The 20,546-nt window shown below is 30.9% G+C and overlaps 6 protein-coding genes across 6 annotated transcripts; all 6 read left to right on the top strand.

The window, feature by feature from the left end:
• Positions 1–367: 367 nt before the first annotated feature.
• On the top strand, positions 368–6,879 carry LOC108565998. The gene is given in 14 exon segments (XM_017925693.1): positions 368–453; positions 661–852; positions 901–1,032; positions 2,905–3,096; positions 3,147–3,235; positions 3,292–3,407; positions 3,465–3,879; positions 3,932–4,083; positions 5,219–5,340; positions 5,493–5,684; positions 5,793–5,896; positions 5,954–6,069; positions 6,123–6,537; positions 6,596–6,879. Coding segments are annotated over 14 exon segments (2,529 nt in total). The 5' UTR covers positions 368–380; the 3' UTR covers positions 6,815–6,879.
• LOC108566000 (serine protease snake-like) lies at positions 1,009–1,998 on the top strand. The gene is made up of 3 exons (XM_017925695.1): positions 1,009–1,155; positions 1,212–1,626; positions 1,680–1,998. The coding sequence occupies exons 1-3, from the start codon at positions 1,073–1,075 to the stop codon at positions 1,857–1,859; spliced, it is 678 nt and encodes a 225-aa protein (XP_017781184.1). The 5' UTR covers positions 1,009–1,072; the 3' UTR covers positions 1,860–1,998.
• Positions 6,880–7,954: 1,075 nt separating the features above from the next.
• On the top strand, positions 7,955–9,421 carry LOC108565997 (venom protease-like). The gene is made up of 6 exons (XM_017925692.1): positions 7,955–8,027; positions 8,225–8,416; positions 8,463–8,551; positions 8,605–8,717; positions 8,774–9,188; positions 9,242–9,421. Exons 1-6 carry the CDS (start codon positions 7,955–7,957, stop codon positions 9,419–9,421), a joined length of 1,062 nt encoding a protein of 353 aa, XP_017781181.1.
• A 1,578-nt stretch (positions 9,422–10,999) lies between these two features.
• On the top strand, positions 11,000–16,546 carry LOC108565996. The gene is made up of 13 exons (XM_017925691.1): positions 11,000–11,090; positions 11,299–11,490; positions 11,540–11,628; positions 11,684–11,796; positions 11,853–12,267; positions 12,321–12,540; positions 13,073–13,077; positions 14,897–14,996; positions 15,130–15,321; positions 15,497–15,618; positions 15,675–15,790; positions 15,844–16,258; positions 16,317–16,546. The coding sequence occupies exons 1-13, from the start codon at positions 11,009–11,011 to the stop codon at positions 16,521–16,523; spliced, it is 2,268 nt and encodes a 755-aa protein (XP_017781180.1). The 5' UTR covers positions 11,000–11,008; the 3' UTR covers positions 16,524–16,546.
• A 656-nt stretch (positions 16,547–17,202) lies between these two features.
• On the top strand, positions 17,203–19,131 carry LOC108565999 (serine protease snake-like). Its single transcript, XM_017925694.1, has 7 exons — positions 17,203–17,305; positions 17,363–17,462; positions 17,594–17,785; positions 17,917–18,014; positions 18,068–18,183; positions 18,237–18,651; positions 18,710–19,131. The coding sequence occupies exons 2-7, from the start codon at positions 17,390–17,392 to the stop codon at positions 18,929–18,931; spliced, it is 1,116 nt and encodes a 371-aa protein (XP_017781183.1). The 5' UTR covers positions 17,203–17,305; positions 17,363–17,389; the 3' UTR covers positions 18,932–19,131.
• On the top strand, positions 19,069–20,535 carry LOC108565995 (serine protease snake-like; the record flags this gene model as incomplete). Its single annotated transcript, XM_017925690.1, has 7 exons — positions 19,069–19,097; positions 19,497–19,602; positions 19,684–19,735; positions 19,795–19,986; positions 20,041–20,132; positions 20,192–20,307; positions 20,362–20,535. Coding segments are annotated over exons 1-7 (761 nt in total), but the record flags the coding sequence as incomplete, so codon positions are not given.
• Positions 20,536–20,546: the final 11 nt, after the last annotated feature.

Below are 20,546 nucleotides of genomic sequence, written 5' to 3'. Positions count from 1 at the left end.
GTTTACATAAAACTTAGTTGAAAAAAGCGAAAGCAAACTTTTTTCTTTAGATTAACATTATATCGTAAATCACATTGTTAATATGTATTTACTTTGGTAATCGCAAGATTAGAGCATCAAATAAATTAACTATAACTGATAGTTGATTGGCCTTCAACAAATGCATTACAATTATACTGCAAATATATATAATTTTAATCAATGATAAAAAAAACAACAAATTTTATTTACAAGGAAGACGAGCATGAATATGGAAATAAAAATTCAATAATTTATGTTCTGCTACCAGACAAACGTCTAATTTATGGCGGAAGAAATATAACCACAAGAATCTCAATAAAGTGGGATTTCAGTATTGCGTGATAAATTCCAAGAGAAACATGTTTTACAAAGCGTTCTACTGCGTTCAAATGATATTCGTATCAATCAGTTTTATATATACGTTGGAATGGGGTAAGTTATATTCGAATAAAAACTGATTGAATAATGCGTTATTTTTCGAATGGAAAATAGAAGATATTGTTGAATATGTATTAAAATGGACAAAATAAATGGTAACCTTGAAACAAAAATGTAGATTAATTAAAGAAAACTACGTACGTTGTTATGCAGCAACTATAAGTATTTGCTTCAAAAAAATATTTTTATTTTTTATTTAAGGCGATGAATGTGATTTGGAAAATGGATCAAAGGGAGTTTGCATAGAAGCTCTAAAATGCCAGCAGGTTTACATGAGCCTCAAACTTGGTATTGGGAAGGTTCCAGCTCCTTGCGAATACAAAGGAAAAGAGACGACGGTTTGCTGTGGCGATAAAAATGCTACGTTATTGAGAGGAGTGCGTAGTGTGCAAGGTAATGGAAATCTCTTTGCTTTTATTATTATTAATAATATACTTTTAGCTTGTAATATTTGGTTAAGGTCAAAGTTCTTCTCGGAGAGGATTATAGGCGGAGGTGTATCAGCTTTATCAAAAGAGTTTCCTCACATGGTTGAGTTATTTCAGGATTCCATTAGTAAATCAATATTAATATGTAAGTTTCCAAGGTCGCTCTTGGGTATGATGGTAGCAATATGACTAAATGGAGTTGCGGTGGTAGTTTGATCAGCTCGAAATTCGTTTTAACCGCATCCCATTGTTTGCACAGCAAAGATTTGTAAAGTTAAAAACTATTACGATTTGATAATATTTTACTGATGGTTCACTTTGCAGCGGTCCGGTGAAGCACGTGAGCATAGGAGATTTGGATATAAGTAGTATCGAAGATGACGCATATCCGCAGTACTTTAAAGTACTCAAAACTTACAAACATCCTCAGTACAAACGACCGAAAAAATATCACGATATTGCTATAATAGAGTTGGATGGGTCTGTAAATTTTTCTGAATACGCATATCCCGCTTGTCTGAACATAAATATGACCTCACCGAAATCCTTCATAGCCACTGGTTGGGGTTTGTTGTCTTTCTTTGGGAATTCCTCGAATCACCTGCAAAAAGTTACCATTTTCGAAGTCAACAACACGGAATGCAACAGAAATTACGGTGCTAATTTAAGAACGCTGCAGGAGGGTATTGATGAAAAAACACAAATTTGTGCTGGTGATCCTGGAAAGGACACCTGCCCGGTATTTACTTTAGATTATTTTTATGAGTTGCTGGTTTATTAGTTTCATTTTAGGGAGATTCTGGAGGACCGCTGCAAACTAAACACCATTCTAAATTGTTCCCTAATTACTATATTCACGGGGTCACATCATTCGGAAAAGCTTGTCTTTTGACCAACAGTCCCGGTGTTTATACGAGGGTCGCAAATTACATAGATTGGATTGAAAATATTGTTTGGCCAGAAACCATATAATGACAGTATTATTGGATTATGACACTGACACAAGCTTCATATTTTTTTTATATTAGATTTATTTTCTCTGAAATTTTAATGTTTATGTGAATAAATCAAGTTAAAAATATGTATATGACAAATTTGCTTTAGGCATAAGTCACCATCAAAGTACTTTCTTAGTTTAGAATTTTTTGTATTTAAAAAATTGTAAAATATAAAAATATTATAAAATTGTTCATTTTACATGTACAAACATTTCAACATAACTTATTTCAAATATATTTTGAAATCATGCCAGCGCTTAATGCTTACTTATCTCGGGATTCTTATATTTATTTTATTTATTATTCGCGTCACAAATATAAAATATAAGCGTATTGTTATGAATATGATTTAGCACTTTATCAAACAGACTGCGAATTATAAAAAATAAACTTAGTTTGTTGGATGTGCTTCTTATTATATGTGTTCTTTAAAATGTACAAAATTTTAGATACATTTTGAAATTTAATTTTACTTGATGATAATTTACAGGTTTTAGAATTATTTTATATTTATCAACTGGAAGACTTACTTGTCTTAATATTTTTTTTGTCTTTTACTTTGTTGTTCGGATTTGTCCATTAATTGCATTGTACAAATTTATTTACTTTGGTAATCGCAAGATTGGAACATCAATGAAATTAATTAAGTGCATTAATTATACTGCAAAAATATAATCAACGAAAAACAAAAATTGTTTATAAAGAAGAAGAGTATTAATATGCTCAATCAAGTGGGATTCTAGTGTTGTATGAAACTTCGAAGAGAAACATGTTTTGCAAAGAGTTTTACTGCGTTCAAATAATTTTCGTATCAATCAGTTTTATATACGCGTTGGAATGGGGTAAGTTTTGTTCGAAAAAAAAGTGATGGAATAATGGCGTTTTTTGAATATGTATTAAAACGTAGAAAAAAAAAGAAACCTTGTACTAAAAATGTAGATTAATTAAAAAAAATAAGTTGTTTTCGTAGCAGCTAAAAGTATTTGGAATATCGAAAATAAATTACTTTTTTGTTTAAGGTGATGAATGCGATTTGGAAAATGGATCAAAAGGAGTTTGCATAGAAGCTCTAAAATGCCAGCAGGTTTACATGGGTCTTAAACTTGGTATTGGGAAGGTTCCAACTGTTTGCAAATACAAAGGAAAAGAGACGACCGTTTGCTATGGCGATAGAAATGCTACATTATTAAGAGGAGTACGTAGTGTGCAAGGTAATGGAAATATGTTTTTTTTATTAGTATTATTAATAATATATTTTTAGCTTGTAATATTTTGTTAAGGTCAAAGATCTATTCGGAGAGGATTATAGGTGGAGGTGTATCAGCTTTATCGAAAGAGTTTCCTCACATGGTTGAATTATTTTTTGTATCCATTAATAAATCTGTATTAATATGTAAGTTTTCAAGGCCGCTCTTGGGTATAGTGCTGATGGTAGCAAGAGGACTAGTTGGAGTTGCGGTGGTAGTTTGATCAGTTCGAAATTCGTTTTAACCGCATCCCATTGTTTGCATAGCCCAGATTTATATACCTGAAAAGTATTACAATATGATAATATTTTATTGATGGTTTCATTTTGCAGCGGTCCGGTGAAGCACGTGAAAATAGGAGATTTGGATATAAGTCGTATCGATGATGACGCTTATCCGCAGTACTTTAAAGTACTCAAGACTTACAAACATCCTCAGTACAAACGACCGAAAAAATATCACGACATTGGTTTAATAGAATTGGATGGGACAGTAAATTTTACTGAATACGCGTATCCCGCTTGTCTGAACATCAATATGACCTCACCGAAATCCTTCATAGCCACTGGTTGGGGTTTGTTGTCTTTCTTCGGGAAATCCTCAAATCACCTGCAAAAAGTCACAATTTTCGAAGTCAACAACACGGAATGCAACAGGAATTACGGTGTTAATTTAAGAACGCTGCAGGACGGTATTGATGAAAAAACACAAATTTGTGCTGGTGATCCTGGAAAGGACACCTGTCAGGTACTTAAGATTATTTTCATGATTATTTCACTTAAGATTACTTTAATTTTAGGGAGATTCTGGGGGTCCGCTGCAAACTAAATTCTACCATAACTGCTATATTCACGGGGTCACGTCTTTCGGAAAAGCTTGTCTTTTGACCAACAGTCCCGGTGTTTACACGAGGGTCGCTAATTACATAGAATGAATTGAAAATATTGTTTGGCCAAACGCCATATAATAACAGCTTCACCTACTCCTGTATTTTAATGCAATGTATTGTATAGACAATATGTATATATTGAAAAAAGAATGTATGTGACAAATAACCGTATGGAAATAATTCACCATCACAGTACTTTCTTCATGCTTAAGTTTGAAATCTTGTAAAATGTAAAAAAAAATGTTTGTTTGTCAAATTTGTACAAACGTTTATATTTTGGAATCCCACCAGAGCTTAATACTTACCTATCTCTAGATCCTTATATTTATTTAATTTATTATTTGCGTCACAATTATAAAATATATACGTATTGTTATGAATACAATAGAATATTATGAATTATAAAAAAAACTTACATTCTTAGATCTACTTTTTATGATAAACATTAATTATGATAATTTTTTACTTAAATTTTTAGATACATTTTGTAATATAATTATTTGTTTCATAATTATTTTAAATTTATGAACTAGAAGATTTACTTAACTAAAGAGCAGAAAATTTGCGTTGGATTTGAGTGTAGAGACACTTTCAAAGTGAGTTGAAATATTTTTCTTTGCATTAACACTAATATTAAACTGGTTTGTATTATACAATATAAAAATCCAAGCGATGATTACAGAATTACTTCGTTTGATAAACCATGCTTATTGACTCCCAGTCCTGGAGTATACTCGAGAGTCGCCTACTTTATAGATTGGATAGAAAATATAGTTTGGCCAAATAGTACATATTTTTAAGACAATGAACACTTAACAGCTTAAAGATTGATAATTATGATTGATAATGAAATACAAGTTGTTAGTCATGTGTCGTCACGTATGTGAATTTTCATAAGAGTCTTACTTTCATTGAACTATTATTTTTCATGGACTTAATAGAAGTAGTTTTGCTTACGAAATCTTTTTATGGGAATCGAAAATAAACAAGCATAATCTTGATCAAACGATTAATTCATTATATTTATTGAATTTAATGAGATTCTCAATGAAAACAAGGAAATATCCCCATGACCCTCAAAACGCAGCAATAATTGCATTGGAAAATACGTAAATTCGGAATTTGCATTTCGAGAGTATATATTGTGTAATATGATCAGACATTATTTAGTCTGATCATATTACACACGTAAATAAGTATGAATCAGATTCTATATCATTGCAGCAGAGATTGCTACAATGTCAACATGTCTGTCCGTTTTCTTGTTTGTGCAATTGTAATATTTATATCTATAAATTACGGAATTTCGATTAAATGGGGTGAGTTTTTATGAATTATTTTTTGCAATATATAATTAAAATTTATTATATAATTTGTGTTTTCATTTTGTATTTTGTATAACTAATTTAGAAATTATTAATATATTAACTTCTTGATAAATTCACTCATTTCTAAATAAATTTATTTGTAGGCGATGAATGTTTGTTAGAAAACGGTGAAAATGGTGTCTGCGTTGAGGCTTCCAGATGTGAGCAAGTTTACAAAAGTATCAAACTCGGTGTAGGTAAACTTCCGAAGTTGTGCGAGTACAAAGGAAAACATACCACGGTTTGTTGCAGCGACAAAAATGTAACGCACATTACAGGAGTGAGAAGTGTGCAAGGTAAATTTTATTTTATATTTACTTATGTATACTAATATGATTTAAGTGATTTTTTTAGTATTATTTTGCTATTTTTATAATTATGGTTAACTAAACAAATTGTTTAAGCTTGCAATAATTGGAATCGCTTTAGAATTTCGTCATCATCTCTTGCTTTCTATATCCTTGGAGGAGGAGGTGAACCAGCATTAATAGGGGAATTTCCACACATGGTTAACAGTTTTGACGATAGCTCAAGAATATATTTATTTATTTTTTTGTATTTCAAGGCTGCATTAGGGTACGCTGATAATGGAACGAACGAGACAGTTTGGGGTTGCGGCGGTAGCCTAATAAGTTTAAAATTCATCTTGACTGCATCACATTGTTTGAATACATTTTCATTGTAATTCAATATTTCTTTATTTGTTCGCTTTATTCTAATTATATTTATTTTAGTGGACCAGTTAAGTATGTGAGACTAGGAGCATTGAATATATCAGATAGTGTTTCGAAAACGTTTGAAGACTTTCAAGTGTTGAGAGTGTACAGACATCCACTGTACAAACGACGTAGTAAATACCACGATATTGGTTTGTTGGAATTGGACAGATTAGTGAACACTACGCTATACATTCAACCTGCTTGCTTGAACATCAATTTGACTGATTCACCTAACTATCTCATTGCTACTGGATGGGGTTTACTGTCATTCTTTGGAAAACCGGCGGACCATTTGCAGAAATTGTACCTTAACCACGTGAATAACACAGAATGCAGACAGAATTACCATGTGAACGAGCGCAGTTTACGTAAAGGTATTCAAGAGCAGCAACAAATTTGTGCGGGTTTTGTAGGTAGAGACACCTGCAAAGTGAGTTTTTCCGCTTAATTATTAACTAACGCTAATATCAAACTAAATTGTTTTGTAGGGAGACTCCGGAGGACCGTTGCAATTCCAAAATCAGAAAGGTGCTTCTTACATTTACGGAATAACATCTTTTGGAAAACCTTGTTTATTGACACCTAGTCCTGGAGTATACACGAGAGTTGCCTACTATATAGAGTGGATAGAGAATATCGTTTGGCCAAATGGCTCAAGTTATGAATACTATTTAGATATATTTACTAATTTAAGATCTAGAAAATAGTAATTTAAATAAAGAGACGCAAGTACTTTATGATCTTAATCTAATTTATCAAAATATGCAAGGCTTTCAGCAAATATCAATATTTTTTATAAATACATAAAATTTTATTTTACAATCGAGATTTGTAATAAGTTTTTGATGTTATGAAATTCTATTTGGGAACCGAAATTTGTTCCAAAACCGAGGTTCAACTGTAAATTCAATGTATTTTAAATAAATAATAACAATACAATTAATTACTAAAAAGTTTACTTTTCATTGAAGTTTGGTTTGCAATGCAAATCCTAACACATCTTGGGTAACTCGTAGAAAATTATTGGAGCTAGGTTGTAAAGTGTTGTTACATCTCGCATATAGCTCTGATCTTGTACCATCAGATTACCATTTATTCGCAGTTTGCTAAACTCTTTGAATGGTAAAACTTTACTAATTATGATAACTTGAACCAGCAGTTTTAAGAGCGCAGAGTTATAAAAATGACAAAAGGTCACAAAAATGAGTTGTGACACTTTCAATTTTTGATGTTATTTTTTATAAATAATTTTAAACAGTATCTATTAGTATATTATTATAAATTATTTTACTCTATTTAAGAATATGTAATAATTTTTTTTAAATATATTATTTCAGTTTTCTCAAAATAGTTCTCATAGTTTTCGAGCTTATAACGAACTGTTTAAAACTGGACTAGTTGTGGACTTTCAAATAAACTGCACAAAAAGGAAACTTGACTGTATCAAAGAAAAAACAATAATTTTTGTATAGAAAATATATTTTTGAACTAAGCGAAAGCAAACCTTTTTTAGATTAACATTATATAATGTAACGTAAATCACATTGTTAATATTTATTTACTTTGGTAATCACAGGATTAGAACATCAAATAAATTAATTAGGACGGATAGTTAATTGGCCTTCAACAAGTGCATTCATTATACTGCAAATATAAAGAATTATAAAATGATAAAAAAACAACAAATTTTGTTTGTAAACAAGACGAGTATCAATATGGAAATAAAAAATGAATAAGTTATGTTCTGCTACCAGACAAACGTCTAATTTATCGCGGAAGAAATATATATACACAAGAACCTTAATAAAGTGAGATTTCAGTATTGCGTGATAACTTCCAAGAAAAACATGTTTTACAAAGAGTTTTACTGCGTTCAAATAATATTCATATCAATCAGTTTAATATATACGTTGCAATGGGGTAAGTTTAATTCGAATAAAACCTGATTTTTCGAATGGAAAATAGAAGATATTGATGTATATGTATTAGAATGGACAAAATAAATAGTAACCTTGAACCAAAACTTTGGATTAATTAAAGAAAATTACGTACGTTGTTAAGCAGCAGCTATAAGTATTTGCTTCAGAAATAAATACATTCGTTTTTTTTTATTTAAGGTGATGAATGTGATTTCGAAAATGGATCAAAGGGAGTTTGCATAGAAGCTATAAAATGCCAGCAGGTTTACATGAGCCTCAAACTTGGTATTGGGAAGGTTCCAGCTCCTTGCGAATATAAAGGAAAAGAGACGACGGTTTGCTGTGGCGATAAAAATGCTACGTTATTGAGAGGAGTGCGTAGTGTGCAAGGTAATGGAAATCTCTTTTTATATTATTATTAATTATATGTTTTTAGCTTGTAATATTTGGATAAGGTCAAAGCTACATTTGTTTAGGATTATAGGGGGAGGTGAATCAGCTTTATCAAAAGAGTTTCCACACATGGTTGAGTTTTTTTTTTTCATTAATAAATCAATATTAATATGTAAATTTTTAAGGTCGCTCTTGGGTATGATGATGGTAACAATAGGACTAAGTGGGGTTGCGGTGGTAGTTTGATCAGTTCGAAATTCGTTTTAACCGCATCCCATTGTTTGCACAGCGCAGATTTGTAAAGTTAAAAACTATTACGATTTGATAATATTTTACTAATGGTTCACTTTGCAGCGGTTCGGTGAAGCACGTGAGCATCGGAGATTTGGATATAAGTAGTATCGACGATGACGCTTATCCGCAGTACTTTAAAGTACTCAAGACTTACAAACATCTTCTGTACAAACGACCGAAGAAATATCATGACATTGGTTTAATAGAATTGGATGGGACAGTAAATTTTACTGAATACGCGTATCCCGCTTGTCTGAACATCAATATGACCACGCCGAAATCCTTCATAGCCACTGGTTGGGGTTTGTTGTCTTTCTTCGGAAAATCCTCAAATCACCTGCAAAAAGTCACAATTTTCGAAGACAACAACACGGAGTACAACAGGAATTACGGTGTTAATTTAAGAACGCTGCAGGACGGTATTGATGAAAAAACACAAATTTGTGCTGGTGATCCTGGAAAGGACACCTGCCCGGTATTTACTTAAGATTATTTTTATGAGTTGCTGATTTATTAGTTTCATTTTAGGGAGATTCTGGAGGACCGCTGCAAACTAAATACCAATTCCAATTGTACCGTAACTACTATATTCACGGGGTCACATCTTTCGGAAAAGCTTGTCTTTTGACCAACAGTCCCGGTGTTTACACGAGGGTCGCTAATTACATAGATTGGATTGAAAATATTGTTTGGCCATATGGCCTATGACTTAGAACATTATGATTTAAATAATAATGTAATACAATTAAATACATATAGTGATATAATCTTATTTATCAAAATATGCAAAGCTTTCAGTGAAAATCAAGATTTATAATAAGTTTTTGAAAACCAAGGATTAACTATGTATTTGATGTATTTTAAATAACTAATTACATAAAATCAATTATTAAAAAAGTTTACTTTTCATTGAAATTTAATTGTTTATAATGTTGATAATGGAATTAGTTTTGCTAATGAAATATTTTTTATGGGAATCTAGAATGAACAAGCGTTATCTTCATCAAAAGATTTATAAACTATATTTATTGAACTTTAACGAGATTCTCAACGAACACAAGAAAATATACCATGGCCTTCAAATTGCAGCAATAATTGCATTGGAAAATATGTAAATCTGGATTTTGCATTTCAAGAGTATATATTGTATCGATATTTATGTTCAAAAACCGAGGATTATAAATTCAATGTATTTTAATAAACTAATTGCAAGAAAATAGATTATCTAAAAGTTTACTTTACATTTAGTTATTTATTGTTCATGTAGGTTAGCTTATGAAATCATTTTTATGCGAATCGAAAATAAAAAGTTTACTTTTCATTGAACTTTTTTTTGCAATGCAAATCCTAACACATGTTTGTTAACACGTGGAAAATTATTGTAGCTAGGTTGTAAAGTGTTGTTACATCACGCATATCGCTCTGACCTTGTACCATCAGATTACCATTTATTTCGCAGTTTGCAAAACTCTTTGAATGGTAAAACTTTACTAATTATGATAACTTGAACCAGCAGTTTTAAGAGCGCAGAGATATCAAGTTGTTAGAAAGATGACAAAAGGTAACACAAAATGAGTTTTATGTGACACTTCCAATTTTTGATGTTATTTTTTTATAAATAATTTTAAACTGTATCTATTAGTATATTATTATAAAATTTACTCCATTTAAGAATATGTAATATTTTTTTTTAAATAATTTATTTAACTTTTCTCAAAATAGTTTTCATAGTTTTTAAAACTAGACTAGTTGTGGGCTTTCAAATAAACTGCACAAAAAGGAAACTTGACTCTATAAAAGAAAAAACAATATTTTTTCTATACAAAATATATTTTCAGTACTAATTTTCAAGAATTTATTTTAATTTCGCACAATTCAAATTTAGTTTGTTATTAAAGTCGGAGTTATTTATATTTAAAATAATATATAACGTTTTAAACCATTTTGCTGTAATGTATTGTTTTAATATTGAAGCGAAAGCAAACCTTTTTTTAAATTAATTATATAATGTAATGTAAATCACATGGTTAATATTTATTTACTTTGGTAATCACAAGATTAGTACATTAAATAAATTAATTAGGACGAATAGTTGATTGGCTTTCAAACGTGCATTATATACTACAAATATAAATCATTGTAATCAATGATAAAAAAAACAAAATTTGCTTACAAGACGAGTATAAATATGGAAATAAACATTCAATAATTAGACAAACGTTTAATTTATGGCGGAAGAAATATATACACAAGAATTTCATTAAAGTGGGCTTTCAGTATTGCGTGATTACTTCCATGAGAAACATGTTTTACAAAGCGTTCTACTGCGTTCAAATAATATTCGTATCAATCAGTTTTATATATACGTTGAAATGGGGTAAGTTTTATTCGAATAAAAACTGATTGAATAATGCGTTATTTTTCGAATAAAAAATAGAAGGTATTGATGAATATGTAAAAAGAATGGAGAAAATAAATAGTAACCTTGAACTATAAACGTAGACTAATTAAAAAAATATTACGTACGCTGTTAAGCAGGTGCTATAAGTATTTGCTCCAGAAAAAATCATTTGTTTTTGTTTAAGGTGATGAATGTGATTTGGAAAATGGATCAAAGGGAGTTTGCATAGAAGCTCTAAAATGCCAGCAGGTTTACATGAGCCTCAAACTTGGTATTGGGAAGGTTCCAGCTCCTTGCGAATACAAAGGAAAAGAGACGACGGTTTGCTGTGGCGATAAAAATGCTACGTTATTGAGAGGAGTGCGTAGTGTGCAAGGTAATGGAAATCTCTTTTTTTTATAGTATTGTTAATTATATGTTTTTAGCTTGTAATATTTGGATAAGGTCAAAGATACATTCGTATAGGGCTGTAGGGGGAGGTAAATCAGCTTTATCAAAAGAGTTTCCTCACATGGTTGAGTTGCTTTTTATTAGATTGAAAAATCAATATTAATATGTAAGTTTTTAAGGTCGCTCTTGGGTATGATGATGGTAGCAATAGGACTAAGTGGGGTTGCGGTGGTAGTTTGATCAGTTCGAAATTTGTTTTAACGGCATCCCATTGTTTGCACAGCGCAGATTTGTAAAGTTAAAAACTATTACGATTTGATAATATTTTACTAATGGTTCATTTTGCAGCGGTTTGGTGAAGCACGTGATCATCGGAGATTTGGATATAAGTAGTATCGAAGATGACGCATATCCGCAGTACTTTAAAGTACTCAAGACGTACAAACATCCTCAGTACAAACGACCGAAGAAGTATCATGACATTGGTTTAATAGAATTGGATGGGACAGTAAATTTTACTGGATACGCGTATCCCGCTTGTCTGAACATCAATATGACCACGCCGAAATCCTTCATAGCCACTGGTTGGGGTTTATTGTCTTTCTTCGGGAAATCCTCGAATCACCTGCAAAAAGTCACAATTTTCGAAGTCAACAACACGGAATGCAACAGGAATTACGATGTTAATTTAAGAACGCTGCATGAGGGTATTGATGAAAAAACACAAATTTGTGCTGGTGATCCTGGAAAGGACACCTGTCCGGTATTTACTTAAGATTACTATTATGAGTTGCAGATTTATTAGTTTCATTTTAGGGAGATTCTGGAGGACCGCTGCAAACTAAATACGAATTCCGAATGTACTTTAACTACTATATTCACGGGGTCACATCTTTCGGAAAAGCTTGTCTTTTGACCAACAGTCCCGGTGTTTATACGAGGGTCGCTAATTACATAGATTGGATTGAAAATATTGTTTGGCCATATGGTTCAAGTTATGATTACAATTTAGATTTATTTACTAATGGAACACTTAGTATATTATTTAAATAATAATGTAATACAATTAAATACATAGAGAGAAGCAAGTAATTTGTGATATTAATCTTGCTTATCAAAATATGCAAGCTGAAAATCAAGATTTGTAATATATTTTTGATGTTATTATTTGGAATTAGTTTTGCTAATGAGATATTTTTTTATGGGAATCTAGAATAAACAAGCGATATCTTCATCAAAAGATTTATAAACTATATTTATTGAATTTTAATGAGATTCTCAACGAACACATGAAAATATCCCATGGCCTTCAAAACGCAGCAATAATTGCATTGGAAAATATGTAAATCTGGATTTTGCATTTCAAGAGTATATATTGTTTAATGTGCTCAGACTAAATAATACGTAAATAAGTATGCTTCAAATTCTGTTTATTATAAGAGTTGAATGATATTATTTTTGATAAAATTTCAGTGCAGCACAGATTTCTTTAATGTCAACATGCCTGCGAGTTTTATTGTTTGTGCAATTGTAATATTTATATCTATAAATTACGGAATTTCGATTAGATGGGGTGAGTTTTTATTAATAGTTTTCTAGATAGGAGTAAGTTTTTATTAAAATACGCTTCAGTTTTGGCAATCACTTCTTCATTGAAGTCAAATCTCTGTCTCCTAAGTATTTTTTTTAGGTCTGCAAACAGGTAGTAGTCGCTCGAAGCCACATCAGGAAAATACGGTGGATAGAGAAGCAATTCAAAGTGCAATTTGTGCATTTCTGCCATCGTTTTAATAGACTTGTGACACTTGTTTTTGGTCCACTGTGAGCAAACGCGGTACCCATTTCGAACAGAGCTTTCTCATGATGAAATGTTCATGCACAATGGTGAATACATTGCTTTCTGATATCTTCAGGGTATCAGCTATCTCACGCAACTTCAATTTACGATCGGCCAAAACCATTCTGTGGACTTTTTTATGTTTTCTGACCAGAGTTCAGCATCATTTGTGTCTGTACGACAGCGTTTAAAATCAGCTAACCACTTCTCTACCAATTGTCTTGACGGACAAAAATCCCCATAATATTTATCAAGCCATTACGTTGCTTGAACGATATTTTTTCTCATCAAAAGCAATTTTTTATCAACACACGAAATTCAGATTTTTTCAGAAAATTACAAAAGTAGCGTCACTAAAACCACTGTAACACGTGAACTAAACGTCAGATTATCATGAAATTTTGAAAGACTTTATTTTAACGTTGGTAATTCCTAAAAATCATATGGATTTGTCGACAGAGAAGCCATCTATATGTTATCCTACGAACTTATTGAGTGAGGAGTTACTTAGTGAAACTCAACTAATTTGTGATCTTAATCTTATTTATTCTATGAATGTAAATACACATTGAAATTTCACATAAGTCTAACCGATTTTCAATAAAATATGCAAGACTTTCAGTGAAAATCGATATATTTTTATAAATACGTAATTTCTTAATTTCGTTGTACAAGGAAAATAAATACAAGCGTTCCTGAATTTACACGATTATCCGTTCAACATGTATTTTTTAAGCGAATGAAAATCACGTAAACAAAGTTTGTAAGTATGTATAACAAAAAAAAATGAAAATAAAAGCTAGTATAAGTTTTGGAAATACATATTTATTTCATATAAATTAACAGAAAATAATGATAGCATTCATTTTTAGACTTCATTTTCATTATTAATGTAAATTTTCGGGGATGATTTTTTATCAATATTTTATTAAGATTTCATAAATTTGCTAATATTCGTTGCAACAGTACGTTAAATTTTGTCTAAAACTTGAAGGCTCTAAAAATAGTACCGCATAATTCAGGTTTTATTAGTATTTGTATAGCAAATGCATAATAAATAAAAAATAACATTAAATTATGTAAGTTTACATATTCATTAGTTACAAAAAAATATCTACCAAATATACATTTTAAATATTGGGAACCGAAATTATGTTCCATAACCGAGGACTAATTGTAAATTCAATGTATTTTAATAATTTAATTGCAAGAAAATAAATTATCTAAAAGTTTACTTTTCATTGAACTATTATTTTTCATGTAGTTTAGCTTATGAAATCATTTTTATGTGAATCGAAAATAAACAAGCTTTATCATAATCAAACGATTTATCTAGTATAAATTATTAAACTTTAATAAGATTATCAAATAACTCAAGAAAACATCGCATGGTCTTTAATAAGCAGCGATAATCCCAGTGGAAAAAACGTAAATCAGGATTTTGCATTTCAACAGTGATTAATATGCTAAGATTAAATGATACGTAAATAAGTATGCTTCAAATTATGTGTAATTATAGCAAAAAATAACTCGTATATTTTTGCTATAATTTCAGTGCAGCATAGATTGCTTCAATGTCAAGATGTCTGTCCGTTTTCTTGGTTATGCATTTGTAATATTTATATCTATAAACTACGGAATTTCGATTAAATGGGGTGAGTTTTTATTAATTAAATTTTTGCAATATATAATTAAAATTATTTATATAATTTGTGTTTCAATTTGGAATTTTCTATAACTAATTTGGAATCTTCTTGATAAATTCATGATAAATAAATTTGTTTGTAGGCGATGAATGTTTTTTGGAAAACGGTGAAAGTGGTGCCTGCGTTGAGGCTTTCAGATGTGAGCAAGTTTACAAAAGTATTAAACTAGGTGTAGGTAAACTTCCAAAGTTATGCGAGTACAAAGGAAAACACACCACTGTTTGTTGCAGCGACAAAAATGTAACGCACATTACAGGAGTGAGAAGTGTCCAAGGTATGTTGAATTTTATATTTACTTAATTATACTAAGACGTCTATCTTTGGAGCAGTTGCATTTCATTTTGATTTTATTGAGTGCAACTTATTGTTGCAATTAGCATTTTTATTAAGATGTCTAATTTGAAACAAAATCTAAATGACATTTTTTCTGTGTATTCAAATTGTTTAAGCTTGCAATAATTGGAATCAAAACAGTATAGCAATAAAGCAATTCTATAGAATTAGGCCAAGAAGGCCTAGGAATTTGATTGGAGGAGGTGTTCCATCATTAAAGGCAGAATTTCCACACATGGTCAACGATTTTGACGATAGCTTCATAATATATTTATTATTTTTTTATATTTCAAGGCTGCATTAGTGTACGAAGTTAATGGATCGAACGAGACAGTTTGGGGTTGCGGCGGTAGCCTTATAAGTTTAAAATTCATCTTAACTGCATCGCATTGCTTGAATACAAAAGAATTGTATTGTATTTTTTGTAAACCTATTTGCTTTATTTTAATTATACTTATTTTAGAAGGGCAGTTAAATATGTGAGACTTGGGGCATTGAATGTAAACAAAAATCTTGTAAATACGTTTAAAGACTTTCAAGTGTTGAGAGTGTACAGACATCCACTGTACAAACGGCCTAGTAAGTATCACGATATTGCTTTATTGGAATTGGACAGATTAGTGCAGACTACGCTATACATTCAACCTGCTTGCCTGAACATCAATTTAACTGATTCACCTAACAATCTCATTGTTACTGGATGGGGTTTGCTGTCATTCTTTGGAAAACCGGCGCAGCATTTGCAGAAATCGTACCTTGACCACGTGAATAACACGAAATGCAGACAGAGTTACGATGTGAACGAGCGCAGTTTAAGTAAAGGCATTCAAGAGCAGTACCAAATTTGTGCGGGTTTCGTAGGTAGAGACACCTGCAAAGTGAGTTTTCCCGCTTAATTGTTAACTAACGCTAAAATCAAACTTAATTGTTTTGTAGGGAGACTCCGGAGGACCGTTGCAAATCTTAAATCAGGAAGGTGTTTCTTACATTTACGGAATAACTTCTTTTGGAAAACCTTGTTTATTGACACCTAGTCCTGGAGTATATACGAGAGTCGCCTACTATATAGATTGGATAGAGAATATCATTTGGCCAAATGGCCAAAATAGCTATGATTATAATTTAGATACATTTACTTATTAAAAATTGTGATTTAAATAATAATGTAATACAATTAAATACATAGTGAAACGCAACTAATTTATGATCTTAATCTTATTTATCCAATAAACGTCGATACACATTGAACTTTCACATAAGTATAATCGATTTGCAAGAAAATGACAGAAAGCCTTCATAGAAAATCTATTTTTGTTTTATAAATTTTGTTTTCCAATGAAAATGAAGATTTGCTAATGAAATTCTGTTCGAAAAGAGAGGATTAACTGAAAATTCAATTTATTTGAAATAACTAATTACAATAAAATAAATTATTAAAAATTTTACTTTTTATTGAACTATTATTATATATGTAAATAAGGGAATTAGTTTTTCCTATGAAATCATTTTTATGGTAAACTAAAATAAACAAGCTCTTCATTAAACAATTTAACCTTTATATTTATGGAATTTTGTGAGATTCTCAATGAACACAAGAAAATATTCCACGGCCTTCAAAATGCAGCATAAATAATAATTGGAAAATACGTAGATCTGGATTTTGCATTTCAAGAGTATATTGTTGAATGTGCTCAGACTAAATAATACGTAAATAAGTATGCTTCAAATTCTGTTTATTATACGAATGGTCCCCAACCCCCGGTACAAACATTAAATTATTTCTTTTTTATTTTAACTGACTAGAACCTTGTGAGTTAAATGTTAAATCACTTTATATTTATTTTTGGTGTAACTGTATCAACGTCGCTCCATCAGCGAGCTGCGGTAAAATTATCAAAAGTTGACCGGTCCGCGGCGATAAAAAGGTTGGGGAGCACTGTACTATACGACTTGAAATGTGGTTATTTTTACAACAATTTTAGTGCAGCACAGATTGCTTCAATGTCAACATGTCTGTCCGTTTTCTTGTCTATGCATTTATAATATTTATATCTATAAATTACGGAATTTCGATTAAATGGGGTAAGTTTTTATTAATTAAATTTTGCAATATATAATTATAATTGTTTATATAGTTTGTGTTTTCATTTTGTTTTTTGCATAACTAATTTAAAACTTTTTGATAAATTCATGATAAATAAATTTGTTTTTAGGCGATGAATGTTTATTGGAAAACGGTCAAAATGGTGTCTGCGTGGAGGCTTCTAGATGTGAGCAAGTTTACAAAAGTATCAAACTCGGTGTAGGTAAACTTCCGAAGTTATGCGAGTACAAAGGAAAACACACCACGGTTTGTTGCAACGATAAAAATGTAACGCAAATTACAGGAGTGAGAAGTGTGCAAGGTTAGTTTTATTTTGTATTTACTTACTTATAGTCATCCAAGACGTTTAATATGATTTAAATGATATACATTTTTCTGTATTATTTTGTTTTTTTTTATAATTACGGTTTAGTTAATAACAAATTGTTTTAGCTTGCAATAATTGGAATCGCTTTAGAATAGTGCCAAAAATTAGTCTGATCATTGGAGGAGGAGGTGAACCATCATTGCTAGCGGAATTTCCACACATGGTTAATAATTTTGGCAATAGATCAAGAATATATTTATTTTTTTATATTTCAAGGCCGCATTAGGGTACGCTGTTAATGGATCGAACGAGACAGTTTGGGGTTGCGGCGGTAGCCTAATAAGTTTAAAATTCATCTTAACTGCATCACATTGTTTGAATACAACTGAATTGTAATTCAATTTATCATTATTTCTTCGCTTTATTCTAATATTATTTATTTTAGTGGAGCAGTTAAGTATGTGAGACTTGGAGCATTGAATATATCAGATAGTGTTTCAAAAACGTTTGAAGACTTTCAAGTGTTGCGAGTGCACAGACATCCACTGTACAAACGACCTAGTAAGTATAACGATATAGCTTTGTTGGAATTAGACAGATTAGTGAAGACTACGCTATACATTCAACCTGCTTGTCTGAACATCAATATAACTGATTCACCACATAATCTCATTGCTACTGGATGGGGTTTGCTATCATTCTTTGGAAGAGCGGCGGAGCATTTGCAAAAATTATATCTTAACCATGTTAATAACACGAAATGCAGACTGAATTACGATGTGAACGAGCGCAGTTTAAATAAAGGCATTCAAGAGCAACATCAAATTTGCGCTGGATTCGTAGGCAGAGATACATGCAAAGTAAGTTTACCTTCTTTGTTGTTAACTAACGCTAAAATCAAACTTAATTGTTTTGTAGGGAGACTCCGGAGGACCGTTGCAATTTAAAAATCCGCGTGGCACTTATTATATTTACGGAATAACTTCTTTTGGAAAACCATGCTTACTGACTCCCAGTCCTGGAGTATACACGAGAGTCGCCTACTATATAGATTGGATAGAGAACATCGTTTGGCCAAATGGCTCAAGTTATTATTACTATTTAGAATTATTTAGTAAGGTTAGAAATATAAAATTGTGATTTAAATTATAATGAAAAACAATTAGATATATAGAGAAACGCATCTAACGTATCTTGTAATGTTTATTTCATTTATTCGAATTGAACTTTTACACGAGTTTCATTGATGTGCAGGATTATATTATATACGGCCTTCGATGCAAAGCAATAATTCTTTTATAAATAAGTAAAATCTAAGAAAATCAAGATTTACTATTCGTTAATTTATTTTAGTATTTAATATGCGCATGAAAAAAACTAAAATAAATTATAAGTAATCTTTATTTACGTAAGTTTTCAAAGATGTTTCTTAATTGATGTAATAAGTTAAAAAAAATAATTGTAAGAAATTGGTTATAATTGAATTAAAAAAAATATTATTTTCATTTTTTGGCAATATTATTTTATTGACATATAAAATACATAAATTTATAATGAACTGTATTGGTTTATAACGATATCTGCTTATTTTTAATAAACTTTGAACTTGTTCAATTAAGAAACATAGACAAAGGCACGTTCTTACTGGTGACCTTCATTTGCAAAAGTATTTTTTCTGCAAATGAAGGTCACAGCCGTGATTAAGAAGCTGTTTCTACTCCCACTTGTTATTAAAACACTTGATATTTTTGTTTATTCGTTTACAACGAGACAGAGAAATCCACAGTGTTGGTATAGATTATAGCAGGAAAGTAAGTATTTAGTTGAGTGTTAAAGAAATAGCCTGAGCGTAATTTCCAAAAACATAAATCATGTTTTGTATACTTTATAAGAGTGCTGTCTTAATATTATTTGCAATTAGTTCGAAAGCCGATCTTGAATGGGGTAAGTGAGCTTTAAAAAAATACGAATGTGTAAGTTATTATTCTTTTTTTATAATTTAGGAGATGATTGCGTGTTAGAAAATGGATCAAAAGGTGTTTGTATTGAGGCATTGAAATGCCATCAGGCTTATAGAAGTATTAAATTAGGTATAGGGAACAAACCGAAACTTTGTGAATACAAAGGAAAAGATACAACTGTTTGTTGTGATGATGAAAATGTTACAGAAATTGCAGGCTTTAGAAGTGTACAAGGTAATCCAAAGAATAAAAAAATAAGTTTTCATAAATGTATTTTAATTTTATTAGCTTGCAAGAAATGGGGACCAATTTTGTATGAACCCGATAAAATTCTGGGTGGAGGTGGTGAACCATCATCGACTGCCGAATTTCCACATATGGTTTAAAATGTTAAATGCACATTTTAACAATTTGTATAATATATGTATTATTTTTTCAGGCGGCATTGGGATACGATGATACTGAACACAACGAGACGTATTGGGGTTGTGGAGGAAGTTTGATCAGTTTGAAATTCGTTCTGACTGCAGCTCATTGTCGGAATAGCATAGCATTGTTTGAACTAATTCTATAACTAAATTCAATGAAAGTTGATTTGATTGTTTTCAGTGGTCCTGTGAAGTACGTGAGACTTGGAGATTTGAATTTGAAAACTACGGACGATGAAGCCGATCCTCAAGATTTCCTCGTTACCAAAACATACAAACATCCACTCTACAAACGTCCCATCAAGTACCATGATATAGCCTTGATAGTAATAGATCGTGCGGCTATGATCACCAAGTTTGTACTAC

Source organism: Nicrophorus vespilloides, unplaced genomic scaffold (assembly GCF_001412225.1).
Source record: "Nicrophorus vespilloides isolate i.1.1-1 unplaced genomic scaffold, Nicve_v1.0, whole genome shotgun sequence".
In the NCBI taxonomy this organism is placed as follows: Eukaryota; Metazoa; Arthropoda; class Insecta; order Coleoptera; family Silphidae; genus Nicrophorus; species Nicrophorus vespilloides.
This window is presented reverse-complemented; position numbering and strand designations above follow the sequence as displayed.